Consider the following 25,356-nt stretch of genomic DNA (forward strand, 5'->3'; position numbering starts at 1 on the left):
GCGCCTCTCCCCTGCCTGCCCCTCACCCGGCCCCGCCACGGCCGCAAGAAAATTTCCTTTTTTTGTGAGGAACCCCCCCCCACGGGACACCCACTCTGGGGGATTTGTAGACAAATGAGGTGTTCCCGAGTTGGGCCGGGCTAGCAGGGGCTGGGCCGGGGGCTGCCTCCCGCTGAGAAGACGCCTCTCGCCGTTCCCGCCCTCAGCCCGGGCAGTTGAGGCAGGAGGGGGCGATGGCAGGTTACAAACACTCGGAAACGCCAGCAGCGAGTTTAATACAAAACATACAAAGCCAACGTGAAATGCAGTTACTGCACTTAACCGTGCAAACAGTAATATTTACAAATGTCGACGTTTAAGTAACGGTGTAAAACATGGTGACTGCCAAGTGAAAATAAAACCGAGAGGAAGACAAGGGAGCTGGTTTTTCCACAGACCACTGGAGCATGTGCACTGTTGCAGTGCAAATTAGCTCTAACTACTCACAAAATTGTCCACTTTCAGGGCAAAGACAGAGGTACAACATTACCAAGAAGGGTAATTTCTTTGAAATTTCAGATAAAAACTTTAAAATAAATTAATTAGGAAAAATACAGATAACACGGGCGTACAAACAATCTACCTGTGTAGTTACAGGGCCTTCATCGTTGTATTGCAGATCCAGCAAACGTGGGGATAAAGTTAATGAGCTACACAGACCAAGAGAGTAAGGGCCGCTCTGAGAAGCCCTCCGCAGCCTCGCCAGCACGGGTGCTCTGGGTGCCCAGCAAGAAATAACGTCACCTTTCCAGTTTGTAGGAAGAGCTTGTCCAAAGCCTCTGCACATTTAGTGACTAAAACTGTTTCACTTGGAGCAATGCTCTGAACGGCTTCAGGATGCGACAGAGGACAACTGAGACGTGCTGCTCCACGTGGATTTATCAGGAGCCAGGACTCCTCCAAGTCAGTTTTCCTCTGTGCTCAGATACTGGGTGAAGCATTTCCCATTAACATCTAGGCTACATGTAGTACCTGCCAGGTTTTGTCCCATAATATATTTATCACAGTTGTATATTAAAAACAAAAGTTAGCTTTGCAGCTGTTTAAAAAAAAATTGTAATTACAAATTTTGAGTAAAGTCCTCAGGAAACAATTAATGATGGGATATCATAAGTTACAGAACATTGTACAGCAAAATTTAAAGAGAGACTTTACATACCCGAATAGAAAAAAAAAAAAAAAAGGAAAATATACTTATCTGACCTATATAGAAATTAAAAAATAAGAAATCAGCCAGATAATAAAATAATTTGGCTCTAATACACAGCAAACATTCCTGCTCAGCCACTAAGATGATGACATTTCCAGGCAGGATCTGAACAATGGAGAGGTACAGATTTAATTCTGCAGATCCTCTTCTGCATATGCTGTTGTGTGGATCTTCACCTGCTAAAAGTGCACCAGCACCCAGGGAACTGCCCGGCATGAGTTCTTAGAGGTGACTGAAAGTTGGCATCACTGAGCTGCTTTTGCCCCCCTTGGCTACCACATGCCAAAGGAGCAACAACAATGGAGAATTTGTAAAAACAGCAAAGTGTCTTTCATTCCATCATTGCTCTAAACTGCTGTGTGTACTTAGACAGCTCCTCAGTTTGATCCTGAAGTTCCCTCATAGCATCTTCGTTTGGATATTGTATTGCAGCATTTTTGGTGGCGAGAGCCAGATTCTTCAAGAGGCTGCAAAACCGGCTGCTGCTGTGGAGAACATCGCTCCGAGCATCTCTTTCTTGAGTTTCCTGGCAGAGAGAATCCACTAATTTTTGTCCCACCATAATGATCAATTTGCTGTGGGATATGAAGACTTCAGGTGGCTGGTTGTTGCTCAGACTATTAGTGAATACACCAATTGCCTTGTGAAGTGCACTGAAACACAGCTTACAGTGTTCTGGGAGAGTGATTTTCTTTGCAGAGTCCTGCTTGCTTTGATTTACAGTCTTTTTTGCAGATGGCAAAACCTGGAAAAAGGTTAAAAAACCAATAGACTCAGCTTGGTGGCACACTGATTGTTTCTTTATTTGCTCTACCCTATATTCTTCACGTTTCTTCACTTACAGGAAGTTTTGTTAGTTAATAGTCTCCAACTTGCCCCAGCCCAGGAGTCTTTTACAATCATTTCTCCTTCCATAAAGTACTGGATCTCAGCGTGGTGTTTTCTCCCAATTGCCTTTTTTCCCTAAACAAATTTCACTGAATATGATTTTAATAATGGATAGCACGCAAAGTGCTGTAGCTAAACACCATCCTTTATACAGTCTGGACTTCAAGCTTTCAGATAGTACAAAACATTCAGACTCGATCTGTAATGGTACTGACTTCATGAGGGTTATGAATGATTAAAACTGTACGATAACAAGAGAGTCAATCCTTATACCAGTGCATGACAAGATATTTTGAAGTACTAACTCTCCCAGCCTTATCCCAAATGATACACAAAGGCAAGTAAATAAATAGTATGACTTTAAACTAGAGTGGTTTGTTACATTTGAGGAAAATAGATGTTTTGCATGGGCTTTCAGCACTAATTCTAAGAACTAGTTCTGGTAAAACAAACTATGACAAAACAAATAGATCTCTATACATAGACATGTGTGTCCAAATGCAAATTATTCTGAATTTTAGCAAGCATGGAAACCAGGAACTAGAAGTCCTCATAAGTAAGAGTTTTCAAAATCAGAAATACCTTTGCTTTTGAATCCATACTTTTCTTTGCTACTTCTTTACCTGAAATGATTTTCTGTGCCTGTTACAAATCAAAATGAAAGCAAAGTTGAAATGGTTTACATAAAATATTTAAATATAAATGTGTTTTTTCTCTTATTTCAGGGGTAAACAACTCCTTGCTATGTGGCCTTCATGTTACTATGGACAGCAATGGTACATTTATTAGAAGCAACTGTAGTTTTTTTCCTACTAAAACTTTAGTGTGTGATCCTGCAAGATCTAAGACTGAAACCAACATCAACAAAACATAACATTTCTTAAATTCTAAGGACAAGCCAGCATTTCTTTATGAAACCAAGAGTTATATTCTTAGTAGACATTTCAGTAAGTCTAAGGAGAATGATTCTAACAAACATCCAAAATTATTCTAACAAATTTTATAATTTGCAGTAAGAGTTTAATTTGTGAAATCAAAATTTTGTACGAAAGCATGCTTTCCAATATATCTCAAGTTAGAAAGTTAACATTTCTTGTATAGTTGTGTCAGAGTCAAACAAAATGTACTGGCAAGAAGAGAACTACTAATCAGAAGAAACAAGTTGCTAACCCCCAGCTAAAAGCGGTTTCTCAAATGAATTTAAACAGGCAATTTTTTTTCTCAGTGCTGGCTCCCTGGGTAAATTCTCAAATGGCAGTTCTCTTTATTACTTAAAATTACTGATCATTCTACATGCGCCATCTAGGACTAACAAAATCCTGAATTCACGTGAAGTCTGGAAAATAGGAAGTAGTGCAAACTGAATTTGGCAAATCTGGCACTAGTGCAAAGATAAAATAGTGCTATTAGCTTAATATCTGCAAACAATCAAGAACATAGATGGTAAAATCCAGTTATACTAACCTGTAACTGAACATAATCACAGTCCTCAGTAGCATCTTCTTTTGGTTTCTCAGGAGAGACCTGACTTTGGTTGGGTTTATCAGGAGTATTTCTTTGCAGCGAATCTATTTCTACTCTTCTCGGCACTGTGATTTGTTTTGCCATTTTGTATTCTGGGTTCACTTTTGATTGCTTCGTTTCTTGTTCCTTCTCATTCTTTCTGAAGAGGAGCTTTCCATTGGCAATGATGATGGATACAAACCTCTTGATATCATCTGGAATCCTGCGGGCTACCATAACAAAGCGATCCAGATCATCTGGGTTGTTCTGAGGTTTCCTGAGGACCAAAGCCTCTAGTGACCAGTTGCAGTTGTTTAGAGCTTCTCTTGTTTCTGTCAAAATTTTGAATGAGTTCATAAGAATTTCCAGCTGTTTTTTAATTCTGGTCTGAAGGTTGTTATCAGTGAGGTAAGAGGCATTTACCTTCACAAGTTGAGCAAAGGCCAAGAATTCTCCCAGTGATACTTTTATGTGATCGATTGCCCTATGGATTTCTTCAATGCTTTTCTCTAGGTGTTCTTGTAATCTCCATTTACTACTCACAAAGATCATTAAACTTGCAACCGAGCTGGATACACCGTGCTGCAATCTAGTCACTGTCTCTATGGCTACTTCAAGGTCCAGCTTAATTTCTTTGGCAGGCTCTTCTGATGATGACATAGAAAAAGACTCAGCAGAAGAGTTTGAGGATGTAGAGAGTGTACTGCTTCTGCTATCCACACTAGAAACAGATAATCTGTCTTGTTCTAATTTGACATCTCTTGAGAGCTGTGGAGGAGCACTGTATGCTTGGTCTCCGGAACTATCGCTGTGTTTTTCCATCTCTTTCTTGGACTGCACAGCAGTGGGCAAACCTTTTGGAATATCATAAACATTCTCTTCAGAGATCTGATTCTCAGCCTTTGGAGCCAGGAGACTTGGGGGTACATCACAGCTACCGTTTTGTGGCAAAAGGAGCACATCCCGTGAGGATGGAACATCATAAAGATGGATATCTGGAAATGTTAATTTCCGTTGTGTTGGTGGAATATCATATAATTGTGGATTTACAACTTTGGCTTCAGTACTTGTTGTTAGCGCCTTGTACCTAGCTGGTGGTATATCGTACAGCACCTGGTTCTCTAAGGAATGGCCAGAAGGGTTTTGTTTTAATCCTGTTTTTTCAGGTGATACCGGAATATCGTAAATCCATTCTGACTTTCGAGGATTTGGCAAGGTATTGTAATGGCCCCAGCACTTTTTCTGAGATTCATTTTCTGAAACATCAGATTCTCTTTTGGGAGGGACGTCATATAACTGCAACAGAGCACACAGGATTCATAAACCATGTTTTTAAACAAAAAAAGATAAACAAAACTGAATTCTCAGAGCATGTAAACGCACGCAACTCCAGTAATGTCAATGGAACTGCATTGCAAAAAGGCTAGCCCATAAATTTTAATTTTCTTTCTGAAATGCACAAGCTGCACATATGAAGGTTAAAATATTTTGAGCACAGGTGATTAAATTGTACAGCAGTGTTCTCAGTCAGTGAAATCTGTAGGCTGTTCCCTGGCTCCTTTGGGGTGGGAAACTCATAGTTTTCTGGAATGGCTACAAGTGAAATGCCAGTTTATTAGTAGGCAATGTTAAATACTCAGTTGTACAGAATGAAGGAGGTAAGACTTCAATAGCCTCTGCTTAAGAAAACACTTGATTTTCCGGTATCCCCACCCCCATTCATATGCATACCATGACAAAAAAATAAATCACCAACAGACACTGCTGACTATTCTCAAATAACTGCAATGAGTTTAAATTTTTACTTGATACAGGTTTGCTAAGATAGATACAGATCTTGCCCAATGCCTTAAAAATACATGTGTGTACAGCTGAAGCCTAAGCTGGAAAATGCAAATGCAGGACCACTTCTTGCATAAGAAAATCCAGACTAATACTAATAGGCACTTCAGGAGAGATCGTACTTGGATGCTTTACAAGCATAAAGCACAAGCACGAGGGAGTGCAAGGAACTATAGGAGTGTGCAGCAACAAGAAACAACTGAAGGTACTGTTATGTAATAAAAATTTTAAAAACAACTGGCCAGGTCAGACTTCCCTGGTTGCAGAAAATGTGCGTGAGAAGGGGAGCCCAAACAAGGGTGTTTCAGACCAAAGCCAGAATTTTCCAAATTGCCCGTGAACAAAGAATTCTAAGAAAATTTGATTTTGGAAACAACGATAAACTGTGTCTCTGCAAGGAAATCTGCTCCCAGGCTGTTGCAGCTTGTCAGTACAATTGCTAACAGCCATGAAGATGTCAGGAATGCCAGCTTCAATGAGCAACTGCTCATATGCCAGCACCCCAGTTCTGGGTAGCACCAGTCCTACTGTCACTGCTGAACAGTCTTTGTGCAAAACTGCATTCTCCAGTAGTGGGGCAGCTGTGAACCTACAGCACTTCTCTTTAAATCCACAAAAACAGGAAGCCTCAGATTTCCTGTGCTGGCATGGTCTGCCCCAAGATCCTGCACCTCAGCCCTAGGCATGTGTGCTAAGGAGCATGTCAAAATTCTCTTGGATCCTAAAACCGTTCAGGAAACCTAAAATATTTGGCACTCAACAAATTAAGAGTTTCCATCGAGGCATTTTCTTTGTTGTGATATTTGAGATCAGCCCTTTCTTCAAGGATGGTACTTGTCAAACAGTGGGGAAGAGATGGGAAGCCTGACCACCCCCCTGACCCCAAAAGCCAGGAGTGCTCGACTCCCAAAAAAGGCACAGGAAAGTGCCGCATGGAATGGGGACAGTTAGTTTCTATCTGCTTAAATATTACAAAAAGACATTCAAGAATGTAGGGTATTGAGTCTGCTTTTCATGCTGTGATAAAAAGAAGTTAAGGCAAGAGATCCTGTTGCCTGCAGTCTAAAAAGCAAATGCAAACACAGTGGTACTCATAGTCCTGGTAGGTACCCTGACTATCCAGGAGTCGGGTAGTACTTGTCTCTTTAACATGAAGGACAAAGTACTGCACTGAAGATGCACTGGTCTCGTCCCCGCGATCACCTTGAGGGAGGTTCAGCACACACGCCCAATGTCATAGTAATGACAGATTATTCTGTTGTGTCCAACAAACCTTACTTACGTTGCCCACTAGTGAGCCTTTCTGGATAACAGCTCCTGCCTTTTCTGGGCTGGATGGGATGTTGTAAAGCTGCTTCTGCTCTTCCTGGAAACACTCGGTGGATCTGACCAGCACAGAGCCCTTTCGTGTGGTGGGCGGAGTGGCACTCCTCTGGTCAAAGGGAAAAAAACCAGATTGACTTCAATCCTTTTTAGAGCCCACTGAAGACTTCGGTGGTATCAAAGGCTTTTGGGTCATATACTGCGTCGCTCCTAGTTCGGACAGCGTGGGTCAAACTCAACCTGACAGAGAGCTGCTGGAGCGCCGTCCCGCAGCGCTGCACGCGAGGGCGGTGGGCACTTGGTGGTGCGAGGCAGCCGCCACCTACACGCCTGGCTTTGGGTCTGAGCAGGGATCACCCCACTTACACAAAGTGGGCAACACAAAGAAGTTCGTGGATAACTTGATAAAAAGTGAATTAGAGTGGGCTCAACCCCGCGCTGCTAGGTGCTGCCAGGGAGCATAAGGCGCGCAGGGAGGCTCTGTGGACATGCTCCGGTCCCACACACACCTATGCGTGGTAGGTGACGGGATGGGGCTGGGGCCTGGCATCTGTCCCATCCTGGTGACCTGCACAGGCTGCAGTGAGATGTAGAGGAAATGTGGTGACATTCACGCTCCCCTGGGAAGGATGGTATCAAGAGCAAGATCATGTAACAGGACACTTCAGCCGTAGATGCAATCATGTGTTGCCCTTACCCTGAATGGGTCATGGTTACATGATCTAATCCCTTGCATTTTGTTGCCCAGTAGGTGGGTGGGGTAGGTGACATTTAGTTTCTTTTTGAACATGCACTAGTGACTCTTCTAGAAACATCTTGAAATCTTCCTGATCAAATGACACACAGACAAAGCACATCTTCCAATGGATAAACCAAGGCAGAGTGGCTGACACTCTGATACTGAGAATTCATCTGTTCTCTGGAACTCAGTAATGGTAAAACTGAAAACACTTATTAGAAACGTACCAAATTTAAGACACATTTCTCTGAATGTCTAACAAATTCAAAAGAAAACTGCTTTAGGTCTTGAACTTCCCTAAAAAAATATGGTTTTCTGCCAAATTTTACAATAAGCAAACAGGGAAACACTAGAATTTACCTTAAAATCTATTCTGAGGTCCTACAGGGTCCTAACTGCATGGGGGGACCATGGCAGGACTCACCTGCGTGAGTAAGGACTCCCGGCGCTGTGTGGATGGAACATCATACACCTCACTCCTGATATTTGGGACTGAAGCCCGGCATGCTCTTGGGAGAGTAAGCAGGTGCTTTTAGGGAGGAAAAAACACAATAATGAGAAAGCTGCAGTGAGCAGTAAACTCTGGACATCTTTGAAAACTCAGTTAGTTGAATAGGCCACCGTTAGAGTAATCACTCTTCAGTAATTAAAAACCTTTCAGCTTTTCATTGATGGTGATAGACAGGAACTGACCTTAAAAGCAGGCATGGTATTTTTTTCCCCATAATTCTCCTTTGATAGCATTTCTGCTTTATTTCAGATAAGATAAGAAATGACACATATAAATCAACCTGCCTTACCAACCAAGGGAAGTAAAAGATTTGCAGAAAATCCAGCTTCAGTTATCACTTAAATCTTTATACTGTCCAAAAGCAGAACCACTAAAAAAAGAAAGGGGGGGAATTTCTACTTCTCCAGTCTCACAGAGCCATTAGGTCAAGCCTTATTTATGGGGAGTAAGAGCAGCAAGAAGGTACAGGCTGAGATGCATTATTCAGTAGTTATGAAAGACCTACTCATTTGGTAAGGGTAAACATAGTTACCTTGATGTCCTGTCCAGCTCCATAAACAGAGAAGACTGATATGGGAATTACATTATTTAGCTCAATTGCAGACTAGTTCTCCTGTTTGCTTTAAACATAATTTTAAAAGCTATGACCAGATTTGTGGGACAATTAGTTAAGATGCCAAAGTATGAATGTTGGGAAAGGACTTTTTTTAACAACAACCCCCAAAACATGGAGTTTTGCTCAATTAGCATGGGTTTAGCCTAGCTTTCCACAGCTGGTTTATAAATGGAGTATTGTAAACTACTGACCCACAGAAACACCACCATGTTACAATAAGTTATTTAAAATTGGAGGTAGCATTCTCCATCAGGTAAGTGATCGTTGTAGTGACTAAATTTAGGGGAAATATGGTAGAGGAACAAGACTCCAGCTTTACAACTGCTTGCTTCATCTTTGCAAAAGCTCTTAGCTCTCAGCTGAAGAAAGGGAACGAGGAGTGAACACAAATCCCCTTAGTGCTCTGTGATATGAGACCGCCTTGCTTGCAAACAGATGCAGAAGAGACTTTCCTGAGTAGAAAGGGTAAAAGATAAGTGGTATCAAGAAAGCCATCCTTAGCCCAGGTCTGTTTTCAGATGGACAAATCTTACTCAGCATACAGCAAAAACGAAACTTGCTGAATATCACATCTTACTATTTTTTAAAGTACTTTCAGTCACAGTAAAGCAAGGAGGTGCCCTGTGTATTAGGCAGAAGTGACAAGGCTTTTCTAACAGGGTGAAAGCACACAGATTTTGAGGGATTTAGTTTTGGTTTATTGCTTTCAATCAGCTCCCTCAAAGACTTAGAGTGGCTTAACCCAGCTGCTCAGAGGACAGCTGAGTATGCCAGGAACTTTGCCAGTTGTCCCATAGGATCTACGCAGGGCGTTCTGGAGCGCTGCAGTTTGTTCTGCACTCACACAGGCTGTTCACCCCTGAGCCTCCCCATGCATCTGTGTATGGCTTGTGACCACCGCGGTACAGTTGGTGTAGTAACAGCTGTGATGTTGTGCAGGAGGCAGTTCAGGCAAATCTGAACTTCTAAATAATAAAAACAGGCTAGGACATTTTTTTTTTTCTTTTTTTTATTTCCTCTGTTAAACAAGCTTAGGTATATAAACTCACAAAATGACAGAGAGACAGGAATAGCCAAGGAGCTCTTCTGTTGGGCCATTCATTCAGATAAAGAATAACAGATGACATTCTCAGCCTGATTTGCTGGCACAACACAGAAAATTTCTATCAATCTCGCATTCAATTTGCAAATGCCTTCTTTAGGGTTAGGAATGTGGAGACAACAGATCACAGCAAGTGCAAAAGGGTCTTTTGTAGCTATTACTCAGTTTGAGCTTGCAGTTATGGTAACTGTACACAAAGGCTGAATGTGCAGCTTCAGTGCTGAAAATTAGGTTTCAGTCACCAGAGATGCACCAATCTTGTCCATTTTCCAGCACCCATTTGCCACACAGAAGGAACCAGCACTTTGGTTTCCATAACTGTCCTTTTGGCACAATGGAATGAAAGCTGACTGAGTCCCATAAATCAAATGATCATTAAATCTGCCTAAAAGGCTATACAGTTCAGGGCTGAATTTCTTTCCTTTTCCATTTTAAATTAACATTTCTAATGTGAATTTCATACATGGAACAAAGAGCCACCCAGGGCTGAAGAGCTCATGGGACTGAACAAAAACTTGAACTCCCTCCCCACCTGCTCTATTTACCTTTCATTATAAAAGATTCCCCATTCATTTTATGCTGCAGAAAGCACAAGTTTTTGATGTTAAGACATTTGATGCAACATTTAGTCAAATTACGAGTTCCACATACATGTTTCATTTGAATGCCAAACACAAAGAGCAGGGAGAAAGAAGCGGCCAGGCCAGGCAGCTGTAATGAAACCCTGGAAAAGCTGGTTTGCAATTCTCCTCCTTAACTGGAGGGACTGGCAGCTGCTCTCATCCCCTACACCCTGGTCACTGTTTCAGCAGCAGCAAAAACAAGCTGGGAGAGAAATTGGTTCAGACCACACAACCAAACCCTGTGCCCTCCAGCATGTCTAAAGTAGGTGCTTCTAGTTTGTGCAAGTGTAGTGACAACCTTGAGTAGCAGAAGAGAAAGGTAGCAGCACTCTGAGCTTGCTGAGACACTGGAAATAGTAGAAACTAGACCAAAGGCAGCAATCACACAGCAAAGGGTGATTTGTTTGTTGTTTAATTAAAAACTATGTTCCTGTGCAGATGGATGAAAAGACCCCACATACACCCAGAGGACTCTGGATGGACGCATGCTCTAGACCATCAGAGGAGCAAGTTCTGTGTCTTGTTATTTTAACTTTGGGGTAGGTTTGTAAACCATTTCTAGATTCTTCCAAACAAATGGTATATTCTTTTACTTCCTGCCCTATTTTACAGCTGCTTTACACTGTCAAAAAAAGTGAGGGACTACAGAATATAGAGACTCTCATCTGTTGCCCAGAGCAGCATTTCTCACATAATGCTATAAATTGTAGTAGAATTGATGGCAGTTTCCTAAACACCATTTATTAGAACGGCTTTGCTGCAAATTCCACTGAAGTGCTCAGGCCAATAGCCTTTGTTATTTTCCCACTCCCAATGATTGTTTTAATAACAACATTAGTTACTGTTATGGCTGTTTATATTCTTACCTGGTTTGTTGAGCTTTGGGTCCTTTCACTGAGCAGCTGTGCAGCCAAGGCTGGTACCCGATATATTCCTTGGGCAGGTAGGGTAGAAACCTTAGCTGGAGATTTAACCCACCCCTCCATCTTCTCATAGGTAGACGACGACACAGTAGGCTTGGGGACGGAGGGAACCTGGTAGATGTTTTGTTGGCCTGCTGGTGACTCTGCGGAGTTGCTCCGGGTGGAAGGAGGCAGCAGGACAGCCTGAGAGGCGGCGAGGAGCTGGAGGCGATTAGCGGGGGCCAGGCCCTGCCTGCCATGGAGGGAGCATTTCCACCAGCCCTCGCTGCCAATGACGTTTTGGTCCAGAACTGTCAGGATGTCTCCTTTGCGGAAGGCCAGCTCATCGGAGCACTCTGCCTTGTTGTCGTATAGCGCCTTCGCCAAGGTATTCTGGAGAGAGGAAAAACACCGGCATTGCACAGTTACACCAACAAGTGTTAATTAATTGTTTCCGGTTTGGTGTTTATCTCCACCTTAATTTCAATTTAATTCAAGTCCACCCATTTTCATATTAAACAACATTTCTCAGAGCATTGGTTTCAGAGAGTTAAATGTTTGCAGCCTGTGTCTGCTATGTTCAGTGCAGTAAAGAAATACGTAATAATAATACTGCAATGTATTTCCTCATCACCTTTTCCTCTGAGGCTCTTGAAGAGCACTGCTAACATTCACTACTTACGACTTATTACATATGAACATCCCTATATGAAAAATAGGTGGTTTTCCCCATTGGCATTCTGTGAATTGTCAGAAGCTGCAGAGAAAATGCATCAACCATCCAAAAATAAAACTCATGCTTTCCTGCCTGCTACCCAATTTATCTGAGGACTACAACTGCACATGAAAAAGACTAATTATTTCTTACCTGGAGAAAAAAAAACCAAAAGAAAAAACCCAACCTTGCTTATTTTCCTTTAAACTTTTTCTTTTCTCAGAGCCTTATGAAGACAGACTTCTCAGTGATGTCAACGCTAAGGGGGTTAATAAGTGCCAAGCGGTAACACCGGTGGCAGAAATACTGAAGAGCAGCAGTGGGCTGCAGTACTTGTGAAGACCAGACTCCAGCTAGCTGTGTCCATGTCCACCCCAGTGTGGAAAGTCGGATCCTACTGATTCAGAGCATCCCAGGCTAAGATTTATGGGACGCATTAGCTCAGGGAAAAATGTAATTGTGCACACAGTGACACCAAGCAAATAGCTCTGCTGTCTGCTAAGTCTTCACAGCAGGTCAGTGCATTCATGAGCTTATCTTCAGGTAAGCACACCTGAAACAGTGTCTGTGTTTCTCTCCATCACACAGACATCACCTGTATCTGAATACTGTCATCTCCAGTATATCTTGCAGCATCTTCAGAGAGTGCTCTTACTGTAGTTTTTTTTAGACAGGAAACCAAGGAGGAATAGAGTAAGCAGCTTTCCTAAGATCACAGGAAATCTGTGAGATAGCAAAAATTCATATTTCCCAGCTTCTTCACCACAGGGCAGCCCTACCTGTCTCAGCTGAAGCCTACAAATTTCTGGCAGTCATGAGTGCATAGGTCACCACATTTTTTTTTTAGCGTATTTATTTTGGGCATTTGCTTACTCATTACAAGATGACAGTTAAAAGAATGGAAAGTAGTAGCAGCAGGTAGCTTTATTCACTCGAGGCCTTTGTGCAAAGGGTAGAGCGAGCTGTGGACATAGTGGTTTTCAGTAGAAGATACTATTTGGTTTCAGCTTTAAAATGAGACTGACTGCTTCCCAGTCAGTGGGACACTGGCTGTGTTTCAGCATTAGTTTCTTATCAGAAAGTGCAAGTAATGTCCAAAGAGATAGTACCCAAATAGGAAACGTGATGCCTTTTATTTTTGTCCAGAGCATTTGCTGAAAAGCAACAGCTGGCTTGAAGTTGCAGCAGAAGAAAACCAATTTGTCAGCTCAGCTGATGAAAATGGCCTGTTGTTAGCAGCACACATTTCTTCATCAGGGCAGCCATGAACAATGGCCTTTTTATGATACGTGGGCTTGTCCATCAGCAGCTGCCAGAGATGGACAACAGTCCCATTTACCTTATGTCCTAGCCTGGTTAAAACAGTCTTCTTGCCTTGAACATTGGAGTCCACTTTCTATTTGGACAATGCCAAATGCTCTGAACCACCTGTGTTGAAGTCAGTCCTCCAGGAATCCCACCACAGAGCACAGCCCGGGGTGGGCTTGGGCTTCACGCATTATTGCAATTGTTAAGAAAAAAAAAAAAAAAGAAAACAGCCAACTTTTTCTATTATTCATCAGCACCACTTAACATTTGACCCCTTGTTGTTGGATGCTGTACAGACACACTGAAAGACAGACCCTCTTCTTCAGCCTGAAGAGGATGGGCAGAGGGACACTCTCCCCCTTTTGCAAACAGGCAACTGAAATGTGAAGAGCCTTATCCAGGCACACGCAGGAAATCGGTGGCAGAGCCAGGAAGCCTGAACTCAGGAACTGAGCCCCTGCCCAGTGCATTAGACAACAAGACTGTCCTTCCTAGTTGCACCAACACAAATAAGAGGAAACGTTGGTTCACGGTATGGTTTTAAAAGGCACCTAAATGTTGACATTTCCCGACGTAAGTCTTTCTTGTGGAAATACCATGCTAAACACATTGTTGGGCCTAATTCTATTATCAACCAATGTACGAAACAACGCAAATCTCTTTTCAAATCTCATTTGTTTTAGAGTAAATATGATGATTTTCACTAGGTCAGAATTTGGCCTGTAGACATCAGTGAGAATTTCTGCAAATAGTAACTGTAGACTACAACCTAAGTTATGCAGAGCGAGGAGATAATCCTCCCGCTCAGCAACATTCAAACATGACTGCAGCATGTATTGGCAGGATAAATTATTCCAACTATTCTCTCATCTCTTTTCCTAAACATTGCTAGGTCTGCTTTGCTGCAAAACGAGTGAACCAAGAGAACAGCCAGGTCAGTGAAAGCAACAGGGAGGTCTATGCTCCATTCAACAGCCAAGCTATTCCACAGAAAGGCTGTCAAAACTCAGCTGACCAACACTTCATTTGGCAAAGTCAGATGAGTATATTCAGGGGCACCCCCACTAAATAAAAAGTTAAATTTTAAACTTACGCCACGAAAGTCACAAACCTTTTCAACAGAGGGGTATCTATGCTTGAAGCACAGCACACATTCCTTTGGTTTTGCCAATAAAGCTGTGCAAACATCCAAGGGCAAGTAGCCCACAGCGAGATACCAATTCAAAGCTGAACACAGTGGTTCAAATTGTGAAAGGTGGTCTCCAATTTGTAGAGCTCAGATTAGGGCACGTGGGCTCACCCCTGTGGTCAACACAAATACCCAGGCACCTTTGAAATCATCTCAATTGCAAGCCAAGCAGGGGATTAAAAAAAAAAATAATCATAGGACACTTTGGGAAACCTGACCTAGCTAGAACAACAAATCTGTTCATAGATCACCTAATATGCCATCCTTAGGGATGGAACTGAAAAATTTAAAACCTTAAATAGAGAAGTCATGGAGACAGGCCCCAACCTCCAAGACTACAGAACATGAATGAACTGGGAGATTATCAGACCTCTGCAGGTCAGTGGAGCTCTCAAACAGGAGGGGGGAGTGGGAAAAAGAAAAAAAAAAAAGGCAGAAAAGCAAAGGTTCTTCTATCCGAGGCAGCGCTAAATTAAATTTCAAGTTTCAGGGCACACGGTCAGTACTATGGAGTTGGAGAGCACATCTTTTCCATCCACTCTCAGTTTCAGTATTGCGTTAAGTGCACAGCAACATAATTCAATTTTTCATTATTTTCTTTCAGGAGTACCAGCCCATCACTGGCATAATAGGCTAGCCACTGGTACAGATACAATTCCAGGTGACAGTGAAAGGCATTAGTGATCTAACTGGCTTGCAGCCCTTGGTGATATTTTTCAGTGCATTTTAAAAAGGGTAGAGAAACTTAGGAAGGTATTTCAACGAAGAGTTCTTATCCTTTTGACTTGGAACTAGTCTCTGAAGGAATTTATAAGAGGTAGAAACATGTGTAACAGAGTATATTAGTATTTGTAACTAGCAAATTACAGGAAGGTAGGTCCCAGGCAAAACTCTTTCAAAAGACAGCCTCTTGTTGCAGTGCAATATGAGGATGAAAAAAGAAAAAAAAAAAATCCAAACCACTAAGACAAAAAAACCCCCCCACCAACATCTTCCCTGAACAGACTCTTCTGTGTAATTTCAGCACCCACAGCCTGGCAGAAAGTTGCAGCAGTACATTGAAAAACCAATACGAGCAGCACCACACCACTGAAGTAACTAATTTCTGCTGAATTCTAATCTCCACAGAAACACAGAAGAAGGAACATTTTCACAAGGTGTAAAAACAACATGTCAAACATGTCTGCCTTTCTATTTTGTTCTGTGTTCTCCTTTGCTCCTCTATTTATTTACAGGACTAGTAAGTCCCCTTTGTTTCTTGTTTCCTTTCCAAGGATTCTGGTTGCTCACCCAGCTTCTCAGGACCTGACTGCACCAGGTGTGGAAGAGACTGTGAGGCATTTCTTTTATGCAGTGTTATCTCCAAAGGAATGTAGGCAATACTGTTCATATAAGCTCCATTAGTTTTTAGGAGTCCCAGCTGTGGATTCAACAAGTATTAGCCCAGGATGCTGAAGCAAATGTTGAAGATCAGTCTAATACTGGTAAAACAAACTGTATTAAACTCACAGCAATGCCTAGCATCACAGGTGCTGATGTGTTTAGCTATTTTATAGGATACACATACAAGCAAGCATTGAACTAGCTAGCTTTGGTACTGGAAAGTGCTGTAGTTCTGACAGCAAAGAGCTTGCTATAGGTTAGCTGATTTTCTAGTAGAGTTTGAAGTGGTACTGAATCCATGGCACTAGAAAAAACCTGCTGGAGCCACTGAGCTGGGTCAGTTATGAAAGCTAGGTTGGTTATATCCATGTTCCACTGAAATTAAACTCCTCGCAATACTCCCATGAGGAGGGTATGGCCACACTGAGTAAACCAAAGCACTGCAAGGTTGGGTAAGGAACCACCACTCTCCCATCTGTGCACTGTCCCTTACCAGCATCCAGCCCACAGCCAGTTCCGCATCCTACAGGCTCCATCTGCTCACGTTAAGAAATGCCAGATCTCTCATTTTTTGAGACACTTTTAAGAGAACTCATGCCCGCCAACTGATTTTGCTCCTACTGTTATTGTGATCACAATTTTATAGACAAAAGTTACAGGAGGTTTATGGCAGGTGAGCGCTTGATCCAACATCACAGATAGACTTGGTAGACCTTAGCCATCTCCAGTTATGTGGCTCTGGCTCATCTAATGTGGGGCTATTTGTCAGAAATGGGGCCCTATCTACACTTTCAGCTGTCTAGGACATATGTGAAGAATCACTGTGGCAGCCCCTTTCTATAATGTAAGCAGAAGCATCTCTGACCTGCCATTAACTATAAACATGTACTGCATTCCCAGGATCGCAGAGACCTTACGGGATGCTTAGCTAGGAGGAGGCTGTGCTTTGGGGCCAATGGGATCTGCATTTTTTCTTTATTACCAGAGGAGCGGAAACTGGCTGTCTAACACTATCATCCACAAAATGCCATCTAGGGCCAGCTGTGTATAGTTCTTTGTTATTTTAGGCGCTCTCATTAATGTGTCCTTACAATAACCAACATGTAATAAGTACTAACACAACACAGATGAGATCAAAGTGTTTTTCCTTCTTGGACATTTGTTGCTTCTTCCCCATCAGCAGCCCTGAAAAAAAATCTCCTAAGATAAAGAACATCTTAAAAGCCAGTTCATCGTCCCATGAGAAAGCACCTCAGCAGACAGTGCTGTTGCTCTCCTCTCACTGACAGATTTTTAACAAGACGATGACAGAGCACAGACCTAGAAAACAGAGGTTGCATCCTCTGCAACCTCTTCCTGAGACATTGTTCTCCCTTACACAGAGTCCATGACCTCGTTAGAGCGATGCAAATTACTCACATATATTGAGCCAACCATACTGAATGGATTTACAGTACAAGACCTCTGGTAACACAGGTTCAGTTAACTTAGGTGTGAAGAAAAGTTCTTGTGTAGCAGGAAGTGTGTCTCCTTTTACTGGAGTGTAGGTCAGAGGTTAAGATAGTAACTCTCCCTACAAATTGGACTTTACATCTTTCTTTGTGTATCCTCGTCCAGCCATGCTCCCACTATAAAACCTAGCAGCCCTTGGGAGTCTTCAGAATGAAAGCTGTTAACTCATGTTTATTAATGAAGAGAGGGAAGATTTTAAGCAAGAGTCAGTAAAGCTGATAATTGTACAAAATTATACATTTCTTATTATAAAAGCCTATAACCTCAAAATGGGAGTACTCACATAGACTGGTATCTGTGCTTGATATACATGATAAATATCTGTGCTAAGGTAAAAGACCCCCACTATTACTAAAATCTCCTGATCCCTCTCCTATCCCAGTCCCTATCCTCAGCCTACAGTACTATGCAACAGAAAAAACCCCACCCTCATAAAATATATGTGAATGTTTCTAGAAAAATCCTTCACAATTATCAAATGATAAATTGAGCATCTTCCCTGCAAGTCTCCCCAAATCATTTCTCTACTCCCCCCCCTTCCCACTCAGTTTGTATTTGGAAACTCCAGCTCACTACTATGTACTATTTCACATGATACGTAAGTACTGTAGTACTTCACAGCATTTCAAAGTAAAAAAATAATTCATCTATTGTCTTAAATTTGCTTCTTAAAAAAAACTTACTAAAATAATCTAAAAAAAAAAAAGGTAGTTTTAATCACAGGAGTTTCTTTTGTGGATGAAGACAAATATTTTTAGCTGGATTTTGCACATAAAAAAAATTTGTAAGCACTTTTACTGCAGGAAAATGGGACTTAAAATATTTGAGGAGAAGGAAAAGATACAGCTAAAGACAGTGGGTTGTGTTTGCTAAACAGTTACGCACATGCATCAGTGACACCCTCTGACATGTTTACAGAACTGTTTCCAGTTAATCTCTCCACCTCGGAACAAAGCTGAAGAAATAAACATTCTCCATTGCCCTGTTAGCTGGGAACACACTTCCCAGAGGAGTCTCGTTTAAATAGTAGACCAAGTTGAGTCAATTTAAGTTTTGCCCAATTCAGTTAATTATACGCAGAGTTCACATGGTCAACATACACAGAAGAAAGCGGAATTTACCTGAAATGCTCAGATCTTTCATCTACATACATGTGCCTTCCTTCTAGGTGTGGGGTTTGCACGTCCCACTTGATGTGCAATGTTTTCTCTGACTTGCAGAAGATCCTTCTACTGTATTTTTTGTTTTGTTTGCATAGTTTGGAAAATAAGTGTTCTGGTTATACAGAAGTTTCAGATCTTTTTGTACAAGTTTCAACAAGGAATGGATATCAGGACTTGCTATTATTGCCTATTCAAAGGGTTAACTGATTTTTTGAGGGTGGAACCAGGTGCTAATCATCAGGTTTTAAATTCTGAATGGTCAAGTCAATTTTTGATAAAATAAAGGACAACCAGTTTTTATACTTCAGGCAGAACCACATCGATGGAAGTTGTGCAGCTTCACATTAGACAGTGATGTAGGGCTGGGAATTACAAGCTGGTTCTGTTACTTCTCTCCAAACTCTCTTTTCTCCATAAATGTAGTTAATCAAATTCTAGCTGTGTTAAAACCAACAGAAACCCCCAGCGTTTTCAGTGTGATCAGGATTTCATTCCCATTCACAGCATTTTCACATGTGTGGTCTCATGCCCAAGTTAATGGAAAAATAAACTGGTATTTTAAAACTGAATATGTATATATTTCTGGGTTTTGGTTCCTTCTACTTTCCAAAGGTGTTTTCCCATATGCACCAAATTAATTTACTTTTTTCACTTTTCTAAACCTTTTAGTATCTTAATTGTATTTTATTATAACATTTATTTCCAAACATGGATTTAATGATGAGTACAATTTTCTCCTTCTGCCTCCTAAGCAACAGATGCTTCACAGAGACTCATCAGAGCAGGGTGCTTGCTCTCTTTCCTCTGCCTGCCCAGGGAACAGGCAAAAAATTCCTAGAAGATGTTGTCAGGAGCAAATTACAAATTTTTCATTTCCAGGGACTGCTACACATTCTTCCTCCCGGGTGCACAAGCGTGACGGGATGCTCTCCCTGCATCCCATCTGACCTGTGGCAGAGTTTCTGCTGATTCCCTGGACGTGGCAGAAGTGACAGCAACCGAAAAGGCAGAGGCTCAGGGGTGGGTGTTCTCCGATTCATAATGAATCGGCAGCAACACCACAACTCCCAAAGGCTGCCGCTTCCTCCAGCTCTCTCATTGCAGTTATCTGCCCCAAAACATTAATTCTTTTTTTAAGACCCCCCTTTTGGACAAAGTTGCGTTTATCCGAAATCTTAGTATTTTTCTGGGAAAAAAAGTGGATGATTTTTCACCTGCCCTAATCACCAGCCTGCATCACTGCTCCCATGTGACAGCTGTACATTGCCTGTCCCCCATCATTACCACAGGGCACATGGTGACCAGGCAAACCCTGCCCAGAGTCACAGCTGCCAGAAGTCAGCTGTAATGTCAGGCTGAACGATTCAGTTAGTTTCACAGCCAAAGAAATCCTGCTTAGCACAAAGCAAGCTAATGCTAAGTGTCTGCATGCGCACTGTGCTGGAAGTCTGGGCAAAACCATCAACATAGGACTATAAAATGGATTCGATCCATCCACTTCTTCCCCCGTCCTCCCAGAGCAGAGCAGTATTTCCTAAAAATGAACACTGCCACCACTCCTTTCCTCTTTTGAGCTTCAGTTCTTTCTGCAAAGAGCCCTGCAGGACGTGGTCAATCGTTATCCTAGAGTGCAGGCTTTCCCAGGCTCACATAACTCGAAATTACTTAACAATTTCTTCATCAAAGAGTGACTCAAGTTGTTAAAACATTTCCATTACTAATTTTCCAGTAATTATGCAAAAACCATAATCTTTTCTGAGATAATGTATGGCTCAAGGGTTAATCATTTAGCTCATTATTTCCAAGAAAATATGGAAAGCAAGGGGTATCCTAATGGCCAGGCAGGGTCATTCATGGTAACTTTTTTAATAAGGCTTACTATTGCCTCATACGGATGGTACAAAACCTTACCCTTCTTAACCATACTGTTCATCTTGATAAAACATTTTTTTCAGCTCAACTTGTATTTTAAAAATTAAGACCGTGTGCTCTGTTAGTAATGTGCAAATAAGATCAACAGCATGCTTTGAAAAGGGATTCTGCCAGATACAGATTTTACACTACATACGCTTCCACTACAAATGAAATAAGTGGAGCCATTAAATTAACTGCAACAGAAATAAAATAATCTAATACTTACATTGACCTTCATTTTGTTGTCTCCTATTTCCCTGTTACTCCATCACCTAAGGGGGAGGATGAGATCTCACCCAGTCCAGTCCAGTGGATCAGGCAGAGCACTGGAGGGTCTGGCTGGAAGCCTGAAGAGCAAACGCCCAGCCTCCTTGCCCCTCCTGCTGTATTCAGGGGGAGCCCCAAAGGGGAACAGCTATTGGGAACGAAGGGAGCTAATTACGTAGCAAAATTATCTCCACGGTGCAATTGGCCTGCAGCTGCTGATGCTAATGAGGGCCTGGTGCAGGACACACAGATGTCCCTCCTGCAGACACCCCCGGGGAAATGCCTTTTCTGCTTTACAACTGCGTTTTAGCAGGAAAACACAGGGCAGTGGGGCTGAGCCAGAAAGCGAGGATTGGATTTTGAAGTGGTTTTGCACCTTTTGCAGCGTCATTTTCTACTCCTGATTTTTTTTTCTTTTTGTACTTAAAAAGTGGTTTGATACTCTCTGAAATTTTCATGTTCAGGTCTCTAGAAAACTGATCTCCTTTGTAGTTACAGAAATCCCTGCAAAATAATCTCACTCTTCAGAGCCAGAAAACCTGAGGAGGAAAGCTAAATATTAACTGCAGCTGAAGGGTTTTGTGTCTTTGATTATTTTTTAAAATTCTTTAATATTATTTAACAACTGTGTTATTTAGCATTATTCATAGTTGCTATTTGCTCAGCAACAGCTCTGCCCAGGTTACGCTTATGCAAATGCACAGGTTTTACAGCTTTGTACTTGTGAGCATCCTGGGGTTTGCAACTTCTACTGGTTTTGCCTTTGTACATGCTGCCTTTTCTCTGGCAAAAGCCTTTTCCTTCCTCTTTCCACAGTAGCTTCAAGATGAAATTAGACACTCGCTCCCAAACCCACAATCACGGAACTAGAAAAGCAATGCATCTTGAATAGAAATGCTGAATTGAAAATGCTTTCTCAACAAAATCTACACCTTTGGGCTGGGACTAGGAGCAGACAAGCAGCTAATGCAGTTGTCTAAATGAGAAAGAATTCCTGGCACAAAGCAGCTCATTTGAATGCCTGCAGGGTTTTTCTTTTTCCTTCTCTTCTCTTCTCTTCTCTTCTCTTCTCTTCTCTTCTCTTCTCTTCTCTTCTCTTCTCTTCTCTTCTCTTCTCTTCTCTTCTCTTCTCTTCTCTTCTCTTCTCTTCTCTTCTCTTCTCTTCTCTTCCTCTTTTACAACCAGCAGTTTTACTGGTTTCAACACTCCACACAGAAGATAGAGAACAGCCATTCACTTACTACCCTGGAATTTTTCAGGTGCTACCAGCATTTGAAATGATCCAGAAATACAAGTAACAAAGCCACAACTTGTGGCCACGAAGCTACTTTCAAATACAATTAAATGTTCTCTTGAATTAATCCCAGACAGGATCCCTGCCATGCCGGGGCAGGGACACCCTTCGCAGACCCTGGGTGACCCACGCTGGGGCAGGGACCCCCCAAGGGGCTGTGGCCGTGGGTGTCCCACCCCAGGGCAAGGACAGAGGCACAGAAAAGTGGAGGAAAAGGGGCAATAATCACAGAGGAGCAGCAGCGGCAGCCAGAGAGCTTTTCCCCCAGCCCCAACCTCCTGTGCTGCCGTCACCTCCTTGAAGGAACTGGGGCGGACTAAGTGTACCCCCCACAAAAATAAGACAAGTTGAGAATAGGAAGGGGGAGGAAAGGTGTTTACTTAAGTGCTTGCTTAATTGTTCATGGTTTATTCTTTTGCAATCACCCGAACCAGTGATTAAAAGTTTGTGTTAACTGGCAATAAATTACTTGAGGTGAAAATTCCCTGGGTCAAGACCATTTTGTGCATGACAGAACTAAAGTTTTACCTCTTAAGGAAAGCTGGGCATCGAGTCCACTTCCACCCAACTGTATCCCTGAGAATAGCCCCACAGTTATTGTCTGAGACCCAGGAAAATGGAGACTTCATCGTTCTCTCCAGTATTTCCGCTTGGCTGTTCAAGTAACTCCTTGCTCTGGCAAATCCTATTTTGAAACCCACTATTTGCTCCCAGAGTGTTTGAGATGGAGACTGGGTGGTGACAGCAGGCACCCTAGAGCCACGGGGCTGTAGGTGCAGGCATCCCCAGGTGCAGAGCTCACAGAAACAAATCTCGAGTCGTTCTTCACGCACTTGCTTGTGGACAAGATGGGCATTTTGGAAGGAGAGACAAACTTCAGATCAGCTTAATGTGTTTAAAAAAACGCTCCTATTTTTTCTCTGGCAACAGCACAGAAAATGTTATCAAACAGTACGAGAACTATTTCCCAAGCGCAGCCCGTCGTGTTAACTGTTTTAGATTGCACCAAGACATGCAACGTTTCCTGTGCAGACTATGCCACAGGTGTATATGCAACAAGAAAGAAGTAAAATCATCTCTTTGGCTGCACTGCTATACTGAATTCATTTTCAGAAACGGTTTTCCTTGTGAAGGTAGAATAATTGTGGCACAGTGATAATTGCAAAGCGTTACCTGTCACAGTAAAGCTACTGATGGTTGGCACATGGTGCTTCAAGAAGTCCAGTTGATAGTAGAAAAACCACATCCTTAGTATTTTCATATTAAGTATAACATTCAAATACTGTAATAAACAGTACTGCCAGGGTAGTAGGAACCTTATAAACAGTTCATAAATTATATAGAAGAAATAAATTTGACTTTCAGTTGTTACTCAGCTGAATTTGACTGGGCATGCTATGGCTGTGTCTAAAGATCTCACAGCAGAATGGGAAATCAGCTTGCTACCACTACATTTATTTAGCCATTGGCAATCCATTTAAGAAAACTGAAAATATCATACCTAGAAATAGAAACTCTCTTCTCTGTATAGAAATTTAAAATGTCCTTCATCAATTTCTGATGACTTAATGTGAAAAATAGTCCTCTTATCTTTCCATGCCTCAATGGAAAATTTTGAGTGCAAAAGGGTGACTCATCGAGCTAGTACTAAGGTTTTTTCCCCCACTATATTTTGTATCAGATTTCCAGGAGGCAGTTTATTTACAGTAAACACTGAGATCATTACCCTGGATGAAAATAATAATTCCCTTACACTGCCTATTACACTTGCAGACAGTAGGACAACCAAGGCACTGACTTTGAATCAAGACTTCAGCATTCTCTAACTCTTATTGCTACAGCAGGTTATTTTCTCTATGTATATATATAAAATTACACTAGATACAATATGAATACAAAAAAAAGTGTAAAAAACCTTATAGATTAGTTCCAGTCTTTCAAAAGAAACAAATATAGTCCTTCAGAATTTCTTTTGTTTTGTGTGTAATGTAGGGAAATTATCTATCATGCAACAGGTCACCTGGACTATCACTGAAAGTCTCTGACAATATAACCGTGTCTTCTAATGTTACTACAGGATAGCAGTAAGACAGGTGGAACCTCGAAGTTACATATTTTTTATTTGTTATTTGGGAATTCTGCCTTATTCAGAGTCCTCCCCAAGACAACATTTCTTCCAGTTAATAGTTTTGTCGCAACAAAAAGCGCAGGGAGACATTAGGTACATAAGCATCGTAAGACGACTTCCATCCACCTCAAGAATACCAAACATTTCCAACATCACCAAGCATCAGGCTGAATTCAACCATCAAACCCTACTCTAGGACCCTTTTTTCTTAATTGTTTATATGCTGTACTCAAAAAAACAGACATACCTTTGCAGTTCTGTTGATTCTTATGTTTTTATCCATTGTTGTCATTCACCAGCAGCGTCACTTTGAGCAATACAGGTAGTTACGGCACGACGAAGAGACTTCAGTTTTGCTCTACCCCTAAAAGCATTTAGGATTTTGTAGAAAAGATTCTCAGGAACGATAATTTCTGTGACAACAGATAAGATTAGAAAGAACAGAATGCAAAACAGAAAAACCCTGTTAGCATATAAAAGTGAGAAAAAAAGTCTGTCTGCAAGTGGAATTTTCCTTGATCTCTCTGTCACCAACTTGTCGCAATTAACCGCAGTCAGAAGTCTCACCCTTCTGTTTTGCTACATGTTCCTGTATTTCCTCTTTTAGAAATGTAATGAATACAAGAATACTACGTACCACAAGGGGCTGCACAATGCTTGACAGAAATAAGACTGCCACAATCATATCAGTTCGGGATTTTGAAGCCAACATTTTTCACACCTTTCAAAGTTGTCTCAACTTTTAAGGCACCAATACAATTTTTTGTTATAAAGGGGCTTTGCAAAAACCTTATGTATTACCATCCACACCTGGGGGTGAATGCTGTGTGAAAGACTCCTCCCGGCTGCACCAAGGCTTAAATGTGTACGCAAGGAAATGCGTGGGCTTCGGCTCCTGCCCCACAATATCCTACCTAGAGAGTAGAGCAGTTATGCTGCAGCATGTTTGAAGGGTCCCTTACAGCCACACAGAGAATTTCCTAACCTGAACTTCAAAACTACTTTTCCTTTATTGCACTTCAGTGCTTCCTGGGATTCAGTCTCACAGGGCAGCTCTGGTGGAAAGACAGCCTGTGTGTCCAGGAAATATTTATCCCAGACCAGTACCCCCTCTTAAGTAGAAAGTTTGAAATCTGTTCCAATGGGTGGCAAACAACCCTCATTCCAGAAATGGCCTATTAGGAA

The 25,356-nt window shown here is 41.8% G+C and overlaps 1 protein-coding gene across 5 annotated transcripts; it reads right to left on the minus strand.

Moving 5' to 3' along the window:
• Nucleotides 1–256: 256 nt before the first annotated feature.
• On the minus strand, nt 257–24,796 carry CASS4 (Cas scaffold protein family member 4). Of its 5 annotated transcripts, none has more exons than XM_052786937.1 (7): nt 24,419–24,787; nt 11,263–11,691; nt 7,969–8,073; nt 6,765–6,914; nt 3,602–4,936; nt 2,720–2,779; nt 257–1,994 (listed from the first exon to the last, which is right to left on the minus strand). In XM_052786937.1, the coding sequence occupies exons 1-7, from the start codon at nt 24,461–24,463 to the stop codon at nt 1,581–1,583; spliced, it is 2,538 nt and encodes an 845-aa protein (XP_052642897.1). In that variant the 5' UTR covers nt 24,464–24,787; the 3' UTR covers nt 257–1,580. The 5 variants fall into 5 exon arrangements, with proteins under 5 accessions (XP_052642897.1, XP_052642904.1, XP_052642913.1 ...); XM_052786944.1 differs by lacking the exon at nt 24,419–24,787 and adding an exon at nt 20,709–20,891; XM_052786970.1 differs by lacking the exon at nt 257–1,994 and adding an exon at nt 2,005–2,378 and having other exon boundaries at nt 24,419–24,791.
• Between the last annotated feature and the right edge of the window lie 560 nt (nt 24,797–25,356).

This window comes from Harpia harpyja, chromosome 1 (assembly GCF_026419915.1).
Source record: "Harpia harpyja isolate bHarHar1 chromosome 1, bHarHar1 primary haplotype, whole genome shotgun sequence".
Taxonomy (NCBI): domain Eukaryota; kingdom Metazoa; phylum Chordata; class Aves; order Accipitriformes; family Accipitridae; genus Harpia; species Harpia harpyja.